Source organism: Apteryx mantelli, chromosome 16 (genome assembly GCF_036417845.1).
Source record: "Apteryx mantelli isolate bAptMan1 chromosome 16, bAptMan1.hap1, whole genome shotgun sequence".
Taxonomy (NCBI): Eukaryota; Metazoa; Chordata; class Aves; order Apterygiformes; family Apterygidae; genus Apteryx; species Apteryx mantelli.
The window spans coordinates 22,105,482-22,129,031 of record NC_089993.1 but is presented as its reverse complement, the minus strand read 5'-3'; the positions used below and the strand labels follow the sequence as shown (position 1 = coordinate 22,129,031).

At 36.3% G+C, this 23,550-nt stretch overlaps 1 protein-coding gene across 2 annotated transcripts in view; it reads right to left on the bottom strand.

Annotated features, from left to right (window-relative positions):
* Window positions 1-23,550, bottom strand: part of PDPK1 (3-phosphoinositide dependent protein kinase 1) — a 34,118-nt gene that overhangs the window by 8,756 nt on the left and 1,812 nt on the right. For both annotated transcript variants that reach the window (XM_067306312.1, XM_067306311.1), the window contains exons 2-6: window positions 11,294-11,563; window positions 5,707-5,749; window positions 5,372-5,509; window positions 3,989-4,133; window positions 711-808 (exon numbers count right to left, since the gene is read on the bottom strand). In XM_067306312.1, coding sequence (XP_067162413.1) covers window positions 711-808; window positions 3,989-4,133; window positions 5,372-5,509; window positions 5,707-5,749; window positions 11,294-11,506 — 637 coding nt within the window. In that variant the 5' untranslated portion in view covers window positions 11,507-11,563. The remainder of the gene's footprint in view (window positions 1-710; window positions 809-3,988; window positions 4,134-5,371; window positions 5,510-5,706; window positions 5,750-11,293; window positions 11,564-23,550) is intronic.

Sequence of the window (23,550 nt, the reverse complement as noted above, 5' to 3'; positions counted from 1 at the left end):
AAAAAAAAAATCAAGTTTATCACAAAGAATATTATCTTTCAAATATTATCAGAATTATCCCATTGCCTAAATTTTCAGGAGTAGGAGTCAATCAGTTGAACAATCTCCTTTAAGTAGTGTCGAAGGACAGCAACAGATGCTGCTAGTTTGTGTTCCTTCTAAATCCACTCTATTTCTACTACATGGTTTATTCAACAGAAATCAGATTTGGTGAATGAAAAGCAGTTCAGCCTTGTGCTTCTTTCAGGCATGATTTGCAGCATCAATTCACTGCAGTTAACACTAAGCAACAAAGGAAACAAAGAAATTCCTAACCTTTACATTTGAGCTACTTCGATATTAACTGGGGCTTAAATACATAAGCACAGAGTAACAGCTTGCTGTTTCAGATGAGCCACAGTAACTGTATGTTTGCATTCTTGCCTTGCAAAAGACAGGTAATTTGCGGTAGTTTAGCTCCCAAAGAAAATATCCTTTCTGATAATTGGTGGTTTACTTGGCTATACCACTAAACCAAATATTATCTCTTCTGACATAATCTAAGCAGAAACAGAGTGAAAATTGTTTTAAGATACCTAAATAATTTTTTGTTGGCTAAGGGGTAATAATACTCAAAGGTTATAATTTTATAAATTCATTTTACGTACATTCTGAGGGACCACTTCCTATAGTTAGCTATGCCACATGACAAGAAGTGAATAACTGTATACCTTGTCTGCTGTCTGCAGATAGTACTTTTGCTGTTCCAAAGTCTGTTATTTGAATGTGCATGTCTTCATTTAGCAAAATGTTCTCTGGCTTAAGGTCCCTGAAAAAGGTAGATTTTTATATTAAAAGTGGCACATAAACTAACATTGCAAAACAGGCTAGGTGGTTTATACACATAATGCTATCATAAATGACACAGATATTCTGCAAACATTGTTATGCCATCTTTTCCTTGACTTGTAGTTGTCAAGATGCAGAGTGATGCTAACAGATTTTGCAAAGCTCATTCATTTCCATTTTTTCTAAAAAGACCTGAAGTAATGAATAGTTAATCACAAAATGAAGTCACTGTGTTTTGTTCAACAAAATCCAAAAAGCAGTTATTCCCAAGCCTTAATTTAAATCATTTCTGACAGACTGATATGGCAATAAGATATTCTAGACCCACTTATTCACAGTGCAGAATTTCACTTAGTCAAACAAGGGCAAAAAAGCAGCTAATGAAACTAAATGTCTAGAATAGATGAAAACTGTAACACACTTCCACTCTTAGAGTGGCATGTTTACCTTTGTTACTTACAAATCCATGTATAATCTGCATTTCAAATGCACACATACCATTTGTATGATCACTGCCTCTGATTGTGCATAAAATCAAAGCTCAGTTTCATACACCCACATATAACAATGTATAGTTAGATGTCCAGAGATTCACTTTGCAAAAATACATATAAAAAAATTGCACTGGGTTACACTTACAATATTAATTACTTCATACCAAGTTTCCTCAGTTGACAAGAGAAGCCCATGTACTTCCCTCCTATGAAGGATATTTGGTTGCTCATAAAGACCTTGAAGTTGGGGTGGGGCATGGCTGTTTTTATTTCACCAATAAGAAAAAATCACTGCAAGTCCAAAGCTGTTTCCATGGACGACTGTGCAGCATTATTTTCCTCAGATTACATCCAATTGTCTCCTGTTATTAAAAAGCACTGGGTTGTGCAGTTGCAATCAGTAGTGAGGTTTAAAGTCTATGGACCAGCATAGAGAACCATTGGAATGAAGTAATTAAGACACCCAAGCCATAAAAACAATCCTGTTCATTCTCCTATACCTATTGTCAGAGGTTGAGACTGGCAGAAAGTATATGAATGGAACATATTTTTAACAGTTCTGTGTATATTTTATATATATTTATCATAGAATCACAGAACAGTTGGAGTTGGAAAGGACCTCTGGAGATCATCTGGTCCAACCCTCCTACTCAAGCAGGGACAAATAGAGCAGGCTGCTCAGGACTGCGTCCAGCTGAGTTTTGAATATCTCCAATGATGAAGACTGCAACCTCTCTGGGCAACCTGTTCCAGTGTTCAAACACCCTCATAGTAAAGAAATGTTTTCTTGTGTTCAGGTAGAATTTTGTGTTTCAGTTTATGCCCATTGCCTCTCATCCTGTCACTGGGCACCACCGAGAAAAGTCTGGCTCTATCTTCTTTACACTCTCCCAATCAGGGATTTGTGCACACTCAGATGATCCCCCCCAAGCCTTCTCTTCTCCAGGCTAAACAGTTCCAGCTCTCTCAGCCTCCCCTCATATGCTCCTTAATCACATTACAGCCCTTCACTGGACTCACTTCAGCAGGTCCATGTTGTCTTTCTTGTACTGGGGAGCCCAGAACTGGACACAGTACTGCAGATGTGGCCTCACTAGTGCTGAGTAGAGGACAAGTATCACCTCCCTCAGTCTGCTGGCAACACTCTTCCTAACATAGCAAAGATGACCATTGGCGGTCTTTGCTACGGGGCACAGTGCTAGGCCACATTCAGCTTGTTGTCCATCAGGACAGCCAGACCCTTCTCTGCAAAGCTGCTCTCCAGCTGATTGGTCCCCTGCTTGTACTGGTACAAGGGGTTATTCCTCCCCAGATGCAGGGCTTCACAATTCCCTTTATTGAACCTCATGAGGCTCCTCTGTGCCCCAAATTTTCCATATATAATATATTTACACACATATACATATAGCTATCTCCATACTAACTTTTTGAGAGCAGCCTGTCATCTTTAAGTGGTTCTGTCTGATGTCATATTTCCTTAGGCAGCAGAAAATCCCAAGAGCTTTCAGGCACTGCTAGGGCTTTGGTCTTCTAATTAAACAAACTGTACAATGAGTTCTCTGATCACACAATTTCACTGTTTTGTTTTGAGCTTCTCAGTGATCTTCATACAAAGGCAAGTGTAACACACTTCTTGTATTATAAAAGATTTCTAATATAGGCTCAGTAAGACTGACAATCATGCTATATTGATTTTAGAAGCATTCTCTCAGTCTAACACATACATAGTATAATAAAAGTGAAATTGGAAATCCGTGAACTTTTTTTGTAGCATATGTCCCATTTCAAATTCCAACAGAAAGTTTTACACTTTCAGTGATTTCCATCTGCAACTCCTTTAGATTTTATTCCCAGATAGAAACAGATATCACAGAAAGATAATAGGAAAATATTTTGTCTCTTTAAATATAACTAAAAGTAGTAAAAATGCTATCAGAATTATGATTATCCAGCTTTTTGACAACCATCATCAACCGTTCCATGAACAACTGCTTGGAAACCTACAGATGCAACAGATTTCTTCCCAAATCCCAGTTCTGTGGCTCATACTTCTCAAACTTGCAAGCTCATTTGAATATTGCACCACTTTAAATTAAACTTACTCAATATTGACAAAACGTGCTTATCCAGATAATAACATTAACACATCTGAACAATTGTAAAGGTCCTTAAAAGCTTTGCTAATTTTCACCATTTACCTAGTTCTTGTTCAACTGTGTGGAAGTCACTCAGTGAAAATTGGCTTACCTTAATTTACTTTTACTGATGATGTGCTAAACACTAATTCACACACCAGCAAAAATCTAGTTGTTTTTGCTATGTAATATCACAGGGGGAAAAAAAAATTAGCCAAAAAGCCAACCTCTGTTTTTAGACCATCTAGTTTGAAAAAGACAGAGAAGCTTTTGGGAATGCAAGTCCTATGCCAGAAAGTTTTTCTTATTTTTCCAGCTAGATCAGCTGGTCTACGAATAGAGACTGGCTCTCCTCCTACAGTTTGCTTTGTTTAGCTCCCTGTGTTATCTTAACAGTACTGCCACTAATGAAATACTATTATGTTTTCATTAGCTTTCATAAAGTCCATGTTTGGTTTAGGCTTAAGAACATCTCTAGAAAAATACCTTACACATAATCAAAAGCATGTTGGTCTGGATTTTGTATATTACCTGTGAATAATTCCCTTCCCATGCAAATACTCCAGGGCTGACACAATTTCAGCAGTATAAAACCTGGTACAGGTCTCATCGAATGAGCCAATTTTGCGTATATACTTTAGAAGCTCTCCATTTTTGGCATAGCTAAGCCCAAAATCTGAATGCAAGAAGTTAAGGTCTATCATTAGGACATTTTAAAAGAAAAAAACCCACACCTTATTCTAAAGACAAGAATGCAAATAATGAACAAAAAGAAATGAGCAATAGGGGAGAAGTTGATTAATTTGAAGCTTTACATAGTAACAACCCAAAACACTTTCTTATTAAATGCATTCAAAACCCAGGACACACGTCCTAATTTCACAGCATAACAAAGACTAAATAGGAGTTTAAAATTGTAATTTTTCCAGATACAGTCATCTGAATAATTGATTTAAACTTATACATAACTGACTACAAAGAAAACCATTCACAATCATAATGAACACTCAGTCTAAGCTTACTATTGCCCTTCATCTGGAAAGTTAAAAAAATTAGTCTCATGTACAATGAGTAAATGTTTACATTACAGAAGACAACCCCTATAAGTACTGTTAGTACATGCATGCATACACACACACACACACAAAAATCTATTAGCACAGTTAGCAGCCTCTGCAAAAACAAACAAACAAAAACCCAACGCCAGCTACACTTAGGGTCTGATCTATTCTTTTACCCTTAGCAAAGCCACTTCCAAGCAGGATGTTTAGGAGGAAATTCACGTTATCAACAATCCCTTCACAGCAAAAAACAAACAAAAACAAAAAACCTTCCAACCAAACTGACTGCAAACTGATGAGCTTTCAAGATGAAACTGCACTTTGCAATTACTGCTGGGGCAAAAACTCAAACAGAAGGTTTTCAAGTATTCTGTCATTCAGATTATTCTGTAAGCACTTATACATAAGAAACCTTATAACAGATCTAATTGTTTAAATGAGAAATAATAGTAAACATAGCTGGCTACTCTTATTTTAAAGATAAGAATTTTGGTATTTTAATGTATATATCAGAAGTAAAACATTTCACACATCCCAGGAAAACCCACTCTGTTTTTTACATGAATTGTTGCAATTTCTCCTTTAGCATTTACAGCATGAACAATAAAAATAATTTTTATTCCTCTTTTCCCACCCCCACCATTCCCACTTCTCTTTGAGGGGGCACACTCATTCTATTCACTTTTTCTTATTAAAAGCATGACTGCAAAAATTGCATCTCAAACATTTGTCTCAAAATATTTTAAATACCCAATTTTTATCATTTCTGTTAGCTGCTGTTTTAAAGGAATCACAATTGGGGATTATTATTTTTAAGAAAGTGTAACAACAAATACTCAAACTCAAAGGATACAGAGCTTTTCATCATCCTGAAAAGTGAAGTAGAGTTTCACAAAAAAAGGGTGATCCAGACGGGACATTACATCTCTCTCACGCGTCACATATGGTACCTTGTTTTCTTTTATGATATGACGTTTTTCCAGAATTTTAACTTAATGAAAAAGACAGAGTGAAAATGCAGAGGAGCAACAACCAAATGAAGGTCATATAAGCAAATTTGGGAATCCTTTTGTTAGATAAAATTAGCATAAAGACACTAATTCTTACTTTTGCACCTGTTTCATAACATAACTATATTGATAGAGTATCTTAAAAAAAAATGTTCATGTTGAAGGAGTCAATACTTACTGGCATATTCTCTAGAACTTGCCAGTTCTCGAGCCAAGACAACCTGTTGTGATAGGAGAGAAAATACAATGTAGCCATTCATTAAAGACATATAATAACATTGATTTTGATCTTCCAGTAGGTATTTAACATACTCCTTTCCCAAAATAAACTATTACAACTCCAATCAGCAAAATATTTAAGCATGTGCTCGTATTATGCTGGTTTCAGTGAGACCTCTGCAGAAATTCAGTTCAGCATAACACCACTTGTTTTGCTAAAAGACCCATAAAACTGATTGGGTAATCACTAGTTCACATTTTATTTTGTTTTCAGAAGAGTTCTGAAGATTGTAACATAGGCCACAGTAAATTGCTGAAGCTCCTTAAAGAAAAAAAGTACTTAAAGGAATATTTCTAAAAAGTCAATTGTCACAGTACTTTTAAATAACATAAATGGCAAAGATTTAAAAATAAAATTTATGTGAAAGACTAAAAGTGAGAAGCAAGACAGCTGCTGGATATTTACAGTTTGTTAGGAAAAACAGTTAAAGAAAGGGAATAAGAGATTTCCAAATAGCAGAAGCAAGGAAGAAAGTTTTAACCAAGCAGTTCTACATTTTAAAGGGGAACATTTTTAAGAGGAATACAAATTACCTTTCAAGAAATACAAATTGTCTTTCAAGAAAGAAGTTCCATAAAAGGCAACTTTTAAGACAGGCTGAAAAATCCTCTTACCTGAATTCAGGCAATAACTTAGTTACAATACATTACAATAAATTTGGTTGTCCCCCCCTCCCCCCCCATTTGAGGTTTGTAGCCATTCCAATACATTGTTAGAATGTCAACATTATGCAAAAACAATTTAAAAAAATCACTATACAAGGTTTGTTTCTAATCCACTTCTCTCATTCTATCCTAGCCCCCTTGCAAAGTCAGTTATAACAGAGTACTCCAAAATTGTATTCCATATACCTGATACTAAATATTAGGTATTTCGGAAAAAAGAGCTTCTAAATAGATTTTTCAAGGTGAAAAGAGAAGTGCGTGCAGTTGCACTCTTTCAGTATTAGAAAAATGAAATCTTGGTACAGTAGTAAGAAGTACCTTTACTTTTCTAAATAAGTACAACTCATACAAATATATCTGAAGTTCACAGTATTTGATCAATTAAAAGTTCCCCTAGAAATAGCCAGTCTATTACAAGCTGTGTCTTTGCAGAAAGAATTTTTGAAATTCTTCTGTGTACACCTTTAATATTTAAAGCTGCGCAATCAGACAAGAATGTTCATAACTTTTCTAATTTTTGTTGCCAGGTTTCATCAATCAAGTCTACTGTGAAAGTTACTGAGAACAGTAACTTTTAAAATTCATTATTTAATAAATAGCCAGATGGCCAGATATATACTGCTAACTTTCTGCATTTTGGAAATGGATACCTTTACCTTTTCATAAAACAACTCATTGCCATCAGTAAGAAGAAGCCCCATTTGTAAATCTTGATCTTTCCTGTCCTATCATGGACATGCAGAGTCCATGGTCAAATAGCAGAAGCGATTAGCTATCTGACACAGACGGAAAAATACCTCAGCTAATAACTTTCAGACCTGAATTATGCTGCAGAGCTCCCCAAACTGATGGACTCCCCTCCAGTCTTGCACATGGAAATTCTCACCACCAGATTTAAGATGTGCTGTACATCAGCACATCATATTGAGCAGTTGTGTTATATAAGTATACAGGATCAAAGATTTTCCCCTTAGCATGAGTCCTTGGGTACCCTTAGGTTTCCTTCTCACTGAACGCATCCGAGTATACTATATACTCTCAGTTTCTCCTAATTAGTAGGCCACTCCCCCCCCCCAAAAAAAGTGGTATTATGCACAGAGGTGCATATTAACACCACATATGCAATCAGGGGCTTCAATCTCATTCACCCTATGGGAAGAAGTGATAGGAATAAGGAATGTAAGTCCTACAGAAAGGAATTAGAACAGGTAAGGTAGATAAAAACTGAAAAAGATTCACAGAACGTGTGAGCACCAAATTCAGGTAACAACAAAAGAGGAGAAAATTCAGTTAAACTTCTCAAATTGGAGGAAAGCAAGATAAGACAACCAGAGAGCCCTCAAGAGAAGGCTACAAAGCAGGAATAATTGCCAATATACCTGGCAGACATAATGTCCAAGCCCAACTCTAAGCTTGAATGAATACTTCAGACTGCCAGAAATTAAGTCTGTATTTAGCCAAATACTCATACTTCTCTTAGAGCTCCTTCTTCTTTTAAGGGAAGCCTCATGTATAGGTGGAAACAAACCCAAGGAAAGGACATCTCAGCCATCCAGGAGGTGAGTAGGACAACATGCTTATCCAAGCATGAAGACTGTAATTCTATCATCAGAGAACAGATACTATTCTGAGAGGAACTGAAAGCTGTCTGCAAATCAAGTAGATTTTCACTACTTTAAAAGAGTGGAGCAACAACTGGAGGGACCAAAGGCAGGGTTTGCCTACATTTGTATAACCGCCTATATCAGCTGCGGATCTAAAGACAGTTGCCGCTGCAAAATTGCAAAATGCTCTGAAGAAAAACGCCCTGAGGCCAGGTCACACACATCTCTGATGAATTCCAAATTTAGTACTGGCATCAGGTAGAGAGTCTATAGTAGTTTAATAGAAGTCCAAGCAAATGGAATGGATTCATAACAATCCAGCGTAAACGAAGATTTTTTTTTTTTTTTTAAATGTTGATGTTTCCAAGCTGTCATTGGAGGCATAGGAATATGAAGGCCCTTGCTTTCTGAGATGAGCACTTGTTCAATCAGAATATTAGTGAGGATCCTGTGGAGCATCAACAGATCTCTGAATCTGCAACCATCTTTATAAAAAAAAATAATAAAAACAACATAGAAGCTGTCTGCAAGATGTTTTAATAGTAGTGTGAAGATACATGCCCCACAGATGAACAGGTGCAAGCAAGTTTCCTTCTCGAAGGATGCAGGCTATAGACTGAAGGCTACTTGAGCTTAAAGTTTTTGAATTAAAAAAATTCAGTTGCTCAAGATTGGATTAGCTATTACTCCCCCTCCCTTTTTTTTTTTTAAATAGTAAGAAGCAACTATTCTTAAGTCTTCCTGCAACAGTTTGTAACCTACTCAATGACCATGAAAAAAGAGCACAAGCAAACGTCTCCTGTGGAGTTATCCCTGAAGAGAGTAACTGAAACTGGTTGGTCCCAAGTGACATATTAAAACTGTTGATGAGTTTCTAAAATCATAGCACTGCAACAGTAAACCAGACACTGCTATGGTTGACAGAGGACATGATAGGCAGGGAGAACTGTAACTCCTGAACATGCTTTTACTAGCACTACCTGGGGCCCAGAATACTGTGGTAACCAAACTTCTGCTTGTAAAAATCAAAACAAGGCTACATAGGTATTAACATTTTCATGGTATTCAGTTTCTCCTGCTGCCCACCTAAGTGCATTTGAGCTACTTGAGGGGGGGAGGCAGAGGAGCAGATGCAGAGGGGTTTAAAAAAAAAAAATCTACCAGTGAACAGATAGCAGAGCTCTGGAAAAGAAATTAGGTTCTATGAATTTCTCAATTTACAAGGAACATGGTGACAGCTTCCAGAGAATACAAGCAGAAACAGAAATTAAAACGTCTCACTGAAGCAGACTGTCACTGAGAGTGTGTTCCGTTATGCCCAAGAGGCAGCAACTCTGATGGATTCTTTAGGGAAACCTGCAAATTGCAAGTGACTATGCAATTAAGTGCAAATTCTTCTCGATGATTACTAGATGCCTGCTTACTAAATATCATACTATATTGATGGGAAGGAAAAATAAAAGAATTTTAGATCAATCACCACAGACATATATAACAAGTATATAAAATTGTGACTGACATGAAAAAGATATGGAACAATTATTCATAGTCTTACAATGAAGGCAACTACAAGAGCATCAAATGAAAGTATTAGTTGCTTTATAGGTTCTTTAAACAATACTTAAAGTAAATAATTAATTCTTGTGAGATGCCATGGATGCCAGAAGCTAAAAAAAAAAAAAAATCAAATCCATCTAGAATTTCCAGAAGAAAAAAATCCATTTAAGATTACTAAACTACAAAGACACTATCTGTAGCTCTCAAAGTCCTTGAGGCCCAAGGCGCTAGAGGCTGCAAAAGCATACTGGAGAAATATAACTGTTCTCACATTCTTTTCTATGCATCTGTCATTGGCTATCACAGATAGGGTACTGGGTAGAATGTATGTTTAGCTGGACTCAGCAACCATACCCTGATATTAACTACAAGTATTCACATTCATGTTTCCCTAACTGAAGAATGCTCCTTAGTATTGATGTGTTACAGCCACTGTAAGCATGACACAGGATCACAGGATAATTCAAGCTGGAAGGGATCTCAGATAATTTAGACAAACCTCCCGCTCAAAGCAGGGTCAGCTGTGAAGTCAGCCCAGGTTGCTCAGGGCTTTATCCAGTCTGGTCTTGAAAACCTTCCAGGATAAAAATGCACAATCTGTCTGGGCAACCTGTTTCAATGCTTGACTATCCTCATGGTGAAGGTGGTTTTCCTTATATCCACTCTGAACCTCTCATTTAAAGGTATTTCCATTGTCTCTTGGCTGCCCACTGTGCACCACTGAAGTGCCTAGCTGCTTCTTCTTGATGGCCTCCTTGCAGATACTGGAAATGTGTTGTTAGGTCCTCTCAAAGCCTTCTCTAGGCTGAGCAAGCCCAGTTCCCTCAGGTTCTCCTCATAGCATATGAGGGCTAATGAGTGCTGAGCAGAAGATGATAATCCCCTCCCTTGATCTACTTGCTATGCTCCTGTTAATACAGCCCAGGATACTGTTTGGCCTTCTTTGCTGCCAGGCTCGTGTTCAGTTTGCTGTCCACCAAGACACCTGAGTCCTTTTCAGCAGAGCTGCTACCCAGCTGGTCAGTACCCAGCCTGCATTGTTGCAAGAGATTATGCATACAAAGGTACGGTTGCAACTATAAAAATAATCCTGCATTTTACTGTGATATATACCAAAGTGCATCAGTAAATGTACTGAAAATTTCTAATAACAAAGTTTGATAGCAAGTAAACAAAATAAGGTTGTATTTTAAACTCCAGCAACTAAACAGCCTTCTGTTCTGTCTTCTTAAAACAGAAAAATTGTAATAAAAATAAGAGTTAAGTCTTATGTCTTGACCTTATGCCTTCTGGAAGTCCTTACCATGACATAAACCCCTAGCCCAGTTCCAATCCTTCAGATAGCAAACTCTTAACATAATCCTTTAAGCTATCTAAAACTTACATTTGAAAACATTGTCTCCTAAAGATCCAAGCACCAAGTCTTCTGGACAGAATAGAGCTTTTGATGAGTTAAAAAGATACATAAAACCCAGTCCCCTTATTCAGTGCAACATTTAATTTTAATACTTAAATTTAAAAACATTTTATGTCCTTCTCATTCACTCTCCAAGTTGTTTTCTCCAGATGGAAATCTTTGTGGTATTACTGGCACACCAAATTTGGAAGTTTATCTAAGGTATTTGGCAGACTAACAAGTAGAACTTATTATAAAGTTACCGTAGAAAAAGATCCTTCACCCAGAATTTTCCCAAATTTGAAGTCATCAGGTCGTTTCTTTCGAGGTTGTGGAGGCTGCTGTCCTGTATGTTGCTGCAAGGTGTTTGAATTAGATCTTGATTCAGCTGCAGTGCCCTCCATGTTAGATCCCTGTCTGCTGCCACAGGTGGAAATGACAGGTGGAGTGTTGGAATCTGTCTGGTTCCTCACCATTGATGGGGATGGACAGGAGCATAACACCACACTAGACTGGATTGGAACAGCATCATACTGAAAAGAGAAATCAACATATTATTCCCATACCTTGGAATAATTACCTCACACACCTGCACTTTGTTTCCACGTGTGTCAGATAGAGCCCCATCTGAAAGGGTTACCATAAAAACATCTTTAGGAGAGAATCTAACCGTTTATTTTGGAAATGTCAGCTCTTAACTTGTTAAATGCATAGACACTCTGTTTAGTTCACACTGCACACAACAGACATATGGCCATAAGCCAAAATTCTGAAAACTCGAATTAAAGAACAGTCTTTTCAGACTCTCAAAAAACCTGTCCCTAACACCAAGGTATTAAATTTCAAGGTACATTCTCCTACGTATAACACACATTTTAAAGTTTTTCACGCTTACAGACAGAGCCCTCCGTCCACCTTAGCAAGTAGTTTTCCCGAAACTACAAAGTTATCTAGTTGCACAGCAAACACCTATATTCAGTCACATTAGGTTTAGATATCTAAGAGTGAACTGTAAAATGAAAAAGTACATCACAAAAACTTTAATGTACACAAAGGATACATTTCAACCTTTTCAAACAAAAGATTATAGTACTTAAATTGTACATATGGTCACATAAAGACATCCCAATTCCAAAACAAAGAACCAGATATAGCTCAGAAATCAGCAAGTGTAAGAACATCAGGAATACTAATTCTTGTAATGTACAAATAAAATCATCATTTGGCACCTTTTTTTCAGTTTTCTCCATGTAAGACCAAGCAAACTAGTCGAGCTAACTTCCCTCCCTCCCTATGGGTAATACACCTCCATAAGTCTGTCACACATCCGCTTCGTACATTTTGCTTGCAACTGGCCAGAAAACACAGGCAATACAAGAGCTCTGCTCAACCTTTTCTGACTGTAAAAATTGAAGTGCAATGCAGACAGATAGAATAAAAAACAAACAAACAAAAAAACCACACCATGTCTGAACATGGGTTTTTAATTTCAATATTTTAAAACACAACCAGGGGAATGAAACAATGACTTAATGAATACCTCCTCACCTCAAAACATACATATTGTACAATCCTGACCTAGTCTGTGACACAATTTGTGTTGCTATTCAAATAAACATTACTTCTAACAAAAAGAATTTTTCTATTTCATGGATTCCATTTTGATTCAGAACAATTTTATGCATTTCTACCTGAATCCACTTTAGAAGGATATTGGACTTGCATTCAGTTGTGCACTTGGGTTTAAAGTACCTAGCTCCAAAATGGAGATTTTAGCAATTATACACTTTCTGTGCTCTATGCAGTACAAAAAGGCAACCGTTATTTACTGTTAAACTTCTTTCCTCTCACCACACCAAAAAAGCTACAATTCAGACATACTTTATTTACTCGTTTAGTGACATTACATAAAGAAAGCAGAAACAAACATTTCTAAGCATGGAAGTGTATACTTTTAAAATTCAGACTAAAGTAACAGTATTTTAAAAAATATTGTTAAAACTCTCCAAAGATAAGGGACACTCAATTTACAGATATCAATTCCTGCAAGATTAACTGTTTTTAATTATTGTAAATAATATCTTCCAAGAAGCATAAGGGAAAGATTTTATTTCCAATCTGAGTACAGCCTAGTTGCTCCAAGATCTCTACTGCCCCTCTGGACTTTTTCCAAGAACTAAAAGTAAACTGATAGGGCAGTAGATCAAGAACAGATAATAGCTTCTTTCATTAGACCTTGTCTGCGCTCTGTGGTATAACAGACTGATGAAGAATCTGTTTATTATGATAGCTACTTGTTATATTTTGTGCAGCTTTTGTGAAGAAAAAAGGGTGGGGAGGTGGAGGGAAGACTCAGAGACAGATGGGAGGAGAATTCTGCTTTTCAAAAAGATCACTAACTCTTCCAGAGAATTACAGGGATGTAAGCATTCTTCTCGTTGGATGAGCTAGCCTCTGAAAAAAGTATATTGATGCTATTATTATGAAAACAGTACATACTTTAATGTATGTGAACTATGGGGCACGGTTCCTTTAATGCCTTAGTCTATGGGGTATTTTAGCCGACACTTTCCCCAGTCTATCACATTACTGTCCTTTACATTCTTATAGCTCAGCTGAAGCTCCTTCCCTTTGGATAGCTACTCAAATGACAGCCTGTATAAAGATGTTATACAGTGGCTAGATTTCAAACAGGATTGTACACACTCCTCTTTCCAGAGGACAGCGAAATACTCAGCATAAGCAAGACTGCTCAACAATTTCAGTGATACCAATATAAGAAAATTTCCAACAATTGAAATAAAGTAAATAAAATGTGTACATGCAACTGACTAAATATTGGGATTTAAATGATGAACTGGCTCTAGTCAGGCTATCCTAGAACAACTGAGGGTGTGCAGGTAAACAAAGCAGCAGCATTGTGAAGGATCCTTCTGCTAGCAAGATCACTTAAGGGGTTAGCAGGGCAGGTGGAACCACACGTGCACACACACACAGACCACACCAGAGATTATGGAGAAAATTAAAATGAAAAAGGAGTTGCTGGATACAGAGCACTTTCCTGAACAACACCTGAAATTAAGTCCCAATGAATATCAAGTATAGATAAGTCCTGAGGGAAGAACAGAGACGGAAGTAAAGGACTATGTAGGAAAACAGGGTTATTTCCAGCCAAGGTTTAGCTGAGTCAGTTAGTCCCTTGACTTTCTCAAAGGAAAGTCATGATCAGGAGCAAGAAGGACAAAGAAAGATGCAGAAGATTTAAAGCATCGATTACTCAGGAAATGACAAAACTATTCAATTTATAGGTATCTTGTACTTAAACATTTACAGGAAAGGTCACATCTGCACTCACTTGTCTTCCCACACTCCCCATATTCTTGTTCAGTATTTTGTGTCCTGTATTATTTTAAAAGATTCCTAAAAATGTGTCTGCAATGAATATAAGAGCCTTTCTACATATAAGGCTCCACATGTCAGAGACAGAATACAGTCTAGATCACCCAGTCTAACCCAGTACAGCTACTCTTTTGTAAAAATCAGATTAAAAATTCTATTTCTGCAGGTTCAAGGCATTTTACTGAGATAGCAAGTCAATCATTCTGAAGAATTTAAAAAGCTTTCTTCACTGCATCTACTGTCTTCAAAAGCTTGACACTGCTCTCTTTCCAGCAAGGATCGACATTTCTCAGCTGACAACCCAGTGAAAGCAGACCCTCGCATAATGACAGCAGACTTGTTTCCCTTACCTATTGCTCACCGCAGATCACCACGGACCATACTGATATCCACTGTTCTGATCTCTCTAAATCTCCTTTAAAAATTGGTCTCTAGCACTATCTCTTTTCTCAAGCTCTTATGGCTGGTGTTTCTAATTTATTTCCACAGAGAAATTGCTTGCTTCTTAGTGCAACATGCTGCAAGTTTGAAAACCTTGTAAGAGAAAATATAACAAGGCTGTTGAAGGCAAGGGGAATTACAGATCAACAGTCTTATCAAAAACTTCAGTAAGTAATTTTTGCTAAGTCACTAGTAACAGGATTCCTTTTATTTACATATCATGTGGAATATGTGCTTACACAGTTCTTTTCCCCCTCCTCCCTGCAAACAGTAGAAAAACTATAAGAGAAGAAAACTTGAATCAATGCAAAAAGTCCATTAGTTATCACTACTGTATTGTTTTTATACTTTGCTCACTGCCCCTTCTGTTAACTTTTATTATATGTAAGCACACAGTATGCATCATACATAAAAGCCACACTGCTCTAAAGCAAATACAACCACAACAACTACATCTCTACTAGCTTTGTCCCATTGCAAATTTTGCAACACTGCTTTGCTGGTACAGTTCCACCAACAGAAACAGCTGCAAAAACACTCATACAGACTGGGCCTTCTCAGGCTACCAGTATCCTTTACTCCTATGCTCGCTGACATGTTACTGACTACTGAAGGTAACTGATAGTATCTTTGCTACCACTGAAACTATACTAGCAAAATCTCATTGCTGACAGAAAGAGTCAGTGCGAGTAAGGTCCTAACCTATCACCTATCTCCTAAATAACACTCGGTCTAGCTGCAGTCTTACTGAACTCTCTGCCTGCCTTAAGTCATATGGCAGCAATGATCAGAAAAGCTCTTCCATCCACTTACCTACAGCCCAATTCTTTTGGAATCAGATCTTGCTACCAGAAAGTTCTATTTACACAAAACAACATGAGTACCTCACCTCAGCTGGTACCCTTGTTTTGATTATAAACAATGCTGATGAGACTGAATATAATAAAACATTGGCACAACCCTCCTATGCATATATTTTATGGTAAACTGTATTACAGGTCTACTAAACAAAACAATGCAAATAGACACCCATAAGATATTTGGCTTAGCATTATGTAACATCTGAACTGCAGAATACTGTTCAGAAAAATCAATATAGAAAATATTCCAAGTAAAATTGGTTAAATTCTTAAACAACTTTAATAGCCATCACAAAACAGGATCTCTTCCAGTGCACACCTGGATTGATTCTCAAACAAAAAAGGCTGAAAGAAAATAAGAATAACTGCATAAATTTAAAGACTGGGAGGAAAAAATAAATACATACCATTTGGCCAAAAAGTACATCTATTAGAGAGTCTACATTCTTTGGTAAATTAGACAGTTAGCAACACCTTGCTTTTGTCTCTACCAATGTATTACTACAAATCAAAATATAGCCCAAGAATTTAGGAATCATGGTGGAAAACAAGCAGACGAGAGTGTCCACAAAGATCGTAAGCTAGTCCATCCCTGGATATACAGTACAAAATTAGCAGCAACTAGGAGAAGAGAAGTCTTACTGCTGCTATTACTAGGCAAACATTACAGAGAAAACCAAATAAAACCAGTCTCAGAAGAAAAAACAAGACACTGAACCCCTGGAAAAACATCTCTTCATCTGACTAGACTGAGCTCATGAAATCTTTGTTTAATAAAGAGTCAGACTGTCTCGGCCCTGTGGTGCCAGAACATACAGAACTAAAAAGTAGATTAGGATCACCTGCAATTCAACACAAGTCATACTGATGTAAGAATTATTGAGTGGTGTATGCTATGAATGTCAGACTAAATCATAAGAAATTCACAGACTATCAGGAAGATAAACCAATCCAAACATTGTATGCCCTACATCAGCAGCAAAGTCTAATTGACAAATGATCTGACTCAGAAAGCAATATAGCAGTGCTCTAGAATCTGTATGAATTACCTTTTCACTTGCAAGTGGAGTTTGAGAGGCTTTCAAAAACTGATACTATATGATATAGTATAAAATATCTTCCCCTCACTGTCATAGTACCCTCTCCCAATCACAGTTTGTACATCTCTGCCAACCATAATCCTTTGATAGAAAAACAGAAGAAAGATCTTCCAAGAGGGGTATTCAATTTATGTCCAAATTAATAAGCTGGTCTTCACATCAGAACATGGAACTCATCAATTTATCCATGCATCTAAGGAGGGACAAAGACCTTTATTTCACATTGAGTGAAGTATTTACTTTCACTGGACAGTGGTTTTCTGGTTTTAGAGATAAAGCTCACTATTTTTCAGTACTGAGATTCAGCCAAAGACAGTCATAAGTTAGACAGGATAGGTCTGATAGGCTTGCAAATTATTTTGATATTTTCATACAAGCAGAAAATTCTGAAATTAAAGTTTATTTCATATTGCTTATAAATTAAACATTGAAAATGTGGGGTCTCCTAAGGATTTATCTGCAAAATGCAAAGGAAAAAAATGAACAGCCAGGTAGTTATATATCCTTTCCATCACACATTGGTGTGTCAGAGGGTTGACAAAGATGCAGCAGCTGCATCTCTCATACATCTTATATCTGAAAAAGAGGATAAGGGGCCACTAACTGATATTAAGCTCAGCTATCCCACTGGCCTCCTCCCCCTCATTATCCCAAGAAAATGTTTACCTTCTCCAGGTTCTCCAATACCTATTTGTGATAGTCTCCACTGGCTACAGTGCAACACACCCACATATTCCAAAAGAGGAAAAAACTCAGTCAGATACTTAGGTGGGCCTGAATGCACATCCTCAAACTATTCTTGTTAGTACCTAGAAAGAGAATTTAGATAAAAGCAGTACAGTTCAACTACAAGAAGCATGAGTTAAGACAAAGAACCACTGAGTTGGAATAACAAAATCCAACTAACTGTCTTACCTTCCAGGGCAGAGAACACTGTACATGTGGCACTTTTCATTATGTACCAATTCCTTCCAGCAGTGGCTTGCAGGAGGGATAATGATTATCATGTGATCTGTATCAATAAGATACATCTTCAACACCAACTTTCCCTTTCATAAACTCTATGTTGCTACACCAGAGTGACTGCAGTGAATGAAGGCAACCCAGAGCAACAATAGCATATTCTCATAACCTGCAGTAAACACCAATTCTTGAACATTTTATCTTGTCTACTACTTATGCTCTAGACCTTTTGCCTAGAAGTGGACTATCAGACTTTCTACTAAGCAACCTAGAGCATCTTCTTCCTATTAACTGATTGAACATGTGTGCGTACAGAAACAATATACTAAAATTTTTTTAAACTCCATTGTACGCCAGCATCCATTTATACCTGCTTAGAAGTTTGTTGGCCAACTTAAAGAATTTAACAATAAATCTATTTGTCCACATTACTATTACCATTAAAGAATTAAAATACTTGAATAAAGAAAAAAAAACACATTCACATGCCTTAACAAGTGTCACTACATGCTGTCAGACTAAGTCTTGTGATTATAATACAAAAGTCAAGCACGTGATGGATACCACACAACTCTAAGATTATGTTAAACTGCAGTAATATTTTTGTTTATTCTGAATGTGCTACACAACCAGAAAGCTACTTGCTCACATAATAGGTTAACTTTGACACTTAAAAATGTACAGCCATATAAAGAAAGAAATGTAAAACACGATAGTAACTGGGAGATTTTGAAAATATGTACTCTGCTCACACTTCCAACCTCATAGAAAATTACATACCTCACCAATCAGGAAGGCACACCACTAGACTGGAATGGTAAGAAAACCAGAACTAAAGGCATGTTTTCAGATTCTGAAATCTGACAAAAAGAATGCCAAGGACTTTAAAGAACAACAATCAATCTTCATATACTGAAAGAAAGAAACGTGTATATATATATATATATATATATATATTTAAAAATCAGTAACTAAATAGTACATCAACAAATTCCTATGGCTTTTCTGAAAATAAAACATTAAAATCTTACTTCAGTGAATTATCTCTGTGCAGCAAAGATTTCAAAAAGTAGAGTTAAGACACCTTGTCAAAAAAAATTCCATTAAAATAGGGATATTAAAGCTAAAACAAACAGACAAAACAAAAAAACTACACCCCCTCACCAAAAAAACAAGGCATTTCTTAAAATTGTGTTAAGTTACAAAGATGCCAATTATATTTCTCCTGGACAACAGGATGTTTTTTCTAGAGAGAAGTTCTTTGAAGATCATATTAAGCTGAATTCTTCAAGTTGCAGGAAACAGAGCCCATTCCAAGTTATTAGCTATCAGTAGATATAAAACAGTATAAAATCAAACATTTATCTTCTATAATACAGTGGTTTGTGTTTATGTTGTGCAAAGCTGCATCAGCACTTTCAAATCTCATCTTCGAATGGTATGTAAATATTAACATAGAGAATTTAAGATCAAGTTCATAACTCAAATTGCTTATTAACTCCGCATATCTTGAAAAAACGTGACTATTACAGCTAACAAAACATCAGTTTGTCTACAGCTAAACAATTTACCAAAATTTATATATTTTGATCAAGTTTCCATTCTGGAGGTTCATAAATGGCTAACAATTACTGCATTTAAAAGAACAGCATTGAAATCTCATGCTTCAGTTATAAAAGCTATTTTAACACAATTTTGTTTTGCAAAAGAATTAAAGTTATATAAATCTATCTGGAATTAAATTCTTCGATCTCAGAAGTTGTCACGTGATAAATATGTTGCTTAAAAGACGGTTCTTATGAATAAACTATATGACTTTCTCTATATACCAGTTATATAAAAGGAGAGTTTTTTTGGTTTAAACTGACTGCCATGACAACTGTCTGATTAAACAAGTCTAGGCTGTGACCCACCAGAGCAGCTATGCTCACCTTCATGCACAGTGTCACTGACTCAACTGAAACCACTCAAACACGCCAAAGATAAGCATGCAGTAAAGCACTAGCACTGCAGAAACCTGGTCCAAAATAATTTCTATCAAAATATCTTGATAGAAATTAGCAGCATTTAAGAGAAAAGAACAACTTCTTCAAGAATAATGCCCTAATATTACCTTTCAAGATTAAAGATTACGAGTATTAATGAAAGTAGCAAGCCTGGAGCAGATAGTTCTTCAAAGACACTGTTCTACCTAAACTGGCTGTGAACTTCAATAGTGGAAAGCAGAGGTACAGGAAAAAAATTCAAGGTGACATGCTCAATATATTAACAGTCCTAACTGAATAAAAAAAGTTACAGTAACATGGAGGTAAGACTGAGAACACTTGCAATTACTGCATCTTATGATGATTTATTATCTCCAACAATATATAAGCCGTAGCTGAACCTGACAATGTCATGCTGCAATAGCCTATCAGAAATTGTTTAGAAAAAATATTTTTTCAGGGACTTTTCTTTGTTTTATTGTAGGGAACAAGTAGGCTATTAAAAAAAGTCTTTAATAAGCAGTTTTGTGTTTCATGTTTGAAATTCAGTCTTAGAAGATACTACAAGTCCTATATTCAAAGCTACCTATTCCTCTAAATGTACTCCACAATTAATTTTGAAGGGATGTTTCAAATCTACTTAAGCCTTCTGGATGTATGCTCTCAGAAAATTCATGGTGTACAAAGAAGTGGTTTTAAGTTTAGGGAAACATGCTGTATTATTCATACAAAAATCTCAAAGAACAAGAAACAAACCTCAGCTCTGATCACCTGACTTCCATTTTCTTAATAACTGAACTGATCATCTACCACCTGCACTTTACTTTCTGCAGCAAATCTATAATGCAATTTATCCATAAGTGAGTAATGGGGAAATCAGATTCATGTAATAGCAGCAATGTAACTCATGGAAAGGAGAATTCGGAAGCACAGAGAACACTCCTACATTGTTAGAATTGTTTTGATTTTTCATTGAAGGAATAAAGGTATTTCATCCGTACAACTGATTTTGTTTCCACAAAAATGAATTTGTTATATACAGAGCAACGCTGACCCAAACTTTCTAGTTAATGCAAATACCTCTTTCTAAACTTGACAGCCTCACATACATGCATGGTATTTCCTGTCACTAATTTCCAGGATTCTAATTCCAAGTTCAGGTAAGGATTAAAGCTAATGAAAGGATTTGTGAGAACCTGCATACCAGTCAGTTACCCTCTAACCTCCTCTACAGCTAAGCAAAGCACTTAAGTTCCAAGCACCTTCAGGGGCAGAGACTATTTAAGGCCCACCCCCCCCAATCCTCAAAACAGATCTGAAACAGGAAACCACAAAAATCTCTAAGCACCTAAAGTCAGCCTACGGCCCAAATAGCTATATATGTAAACAAACCATTGAGAATTCATTTCACACAAACAGATTCAGGCCAGCTCACAAGAAAACAAAAGCTATCTGCAATAGCAATAGTCTAGATCACATCCTACGTAATTAGGTACCTGACGAAGCACACTAATGTTAAGAGGTGCTGTGCAGCATGGACTGGGGCTTGTGCTAATAAACTCTAAAGGATTTCCTACCCTCAGATCCTTGCTAGTGATGCTAAGATTTAGGAGGTAAAGAGAACAGTTTTGGGTCAGGAGTGGGTGAGCAGTCATACAGAGGCAGCAGTAAAAAGACTGGAGAGCACAATGAAGGATTGTAAATTAAATTCTTGCAGGATTACTAAAGAACTGAACATCAAATTTAATACTTTCTTTTCAGAACAACGTGCTAAGCAAGTTAACCCCTGCAACTTTTCACCATAAAGAATTATAGAATATTTGCCAGGTGAAGTATTTATAGTTTGTCTTTCAAAGCAGAAGGACAGTCTCAACTTCAGTATTTCATCATCTAACAAACCCTTTATTTCTTACAGCGCTATTGATTAGACTCCATAAGGTCTGAAAAATTAGATTCTAGACCAAACAACTAACTTTTTCCATGCTGTGGCTACCAGTGTTATGTCCAGTCCTTTCATATACCTTAGTTAGACCTTAGTAACTTTTGATAAGCTTACCTGCAAATAAGAGAAGGGAGAAGGAGAAAATTCAGCTCCTTCCCTTTTCTTGCTCCTTTATCAGATATACCTGACTTAACTTTGCTACCAGTAAAAAAAAAAAAAAAGTTTTCCTATTTGCAATATAAATTTCAGAATTCTTCAGAAAGCTCCAATATGAGGAACTTACAGAAAGATTTTATCTTCTAAACAAGGCATTTTACAAATTAAAAGCAAATTTTTAACTTTCCATATTAAAAAGTAATTTCTCACTTGCATTTTTTTTCCTGATGCTACAAATGTGCTAGTTCTACAGCCATCCACACAGCCTTCTTAGAAAAACTGTAGATAAGGTTCAAGTTTAGTATTAAAAAAATAAAAGCTTACAAAAATATTTCATGGCTTTATGGAGCAAGCCTATTTTTATTACTTTGCCAGTCATACCAAATTCTTCAGTCTAACAAAGCAACAGCACTTCTGGTTTCATGCCTTCTGTACTAAGATTCCTGCAAGCACTTCAACAGTCAGCATCCCTTTCTGATTTCCTCCTGCAATGTTACCTTTCAACATTTCTACTGATCTCCTTTAGAGAAGTGAAATCAGCCTCTGAAAGTCTCCAAGGTGCCACAGAAGGTCCAGTATGGCAATCTACTCAGAGTTACAAGAGCTACATGAAAGAGACATGACTTCTAGTACTGTAAGTAATAGCTCAGTTACCCAAAGAATAATTTGCTTAAAAAAAAAAAAAAAAGCCAACCCACAGTGGATTCATTGTTTAGTTGAAAGTTGCCATTACATCCAGATTATTTCTCTACATGATTGTCTCCTTTTCACTAGCTACCAACACCTCCTATGTTAGAAATATGAATGCATATAAAATTGCTTGTTAAGCTTCTTATATTTTTTGTAAGAAAAGGGTAAAAAAAAAACAAAGGGGAAAAAACAAAACAAAACCCCTCAAGCTTAGCTTGACTGAAAGTTTTATACCTTCAAATAATTACAAACTGAACTCTTACCATAGCCTAATTTCTAGTGTAAATACAGAACTTATTCTATTAAGAACACAGGTCTTTCAAAAGCATAGTTTATATTAATTCCACAAGCAACAACAACAACAACTATATACATATATGCTAACATTTTTGTTCAGACATATCCATGACTATACTATAGATTTGATCAGCACAGAAATACTAGTAGAATGGGACATGTCTTATAATAATTGCTTGCGTAGCTAAACTTTCCAGTGAAGATGTTGCTGAAGATCTAAATATTCTTTTTTCCAAGACAGTTCACTTCAAGAAAACTTTTTGATATTAGCGAGATTCAATATGCTTATAATAAAGGTATTAGCAGCAAATAATTAAGACCGCATTGACACCTGTAACTAAAGCAGGACTAAGCTGTTTCCTTGTTAAAAATGGAGATCTCAAACTTGATATCACGTCTTCAAAAAGCAGTTGAATGTTCTAGGTAATTCCCTGCCACACACACACGCATGTATACAAAAATTAGCTATTTTGGCAGAGGAAATGCTGAAATATGCCATTCAAAGCTGTGCTCTATTTTCCCCTCTGAGTCTTTTGGATTTCTAGCAAAATAATCACAGAACTCACAAATGTCACTACTTCCATCACACAGACATTAACAGCACCCTATTTAGAGTTTCAAAAATGCAAATTCCCCATATTCGATATCATCTGAATTACAAAAAGTTTAGCTGAATCAAGTTTTATT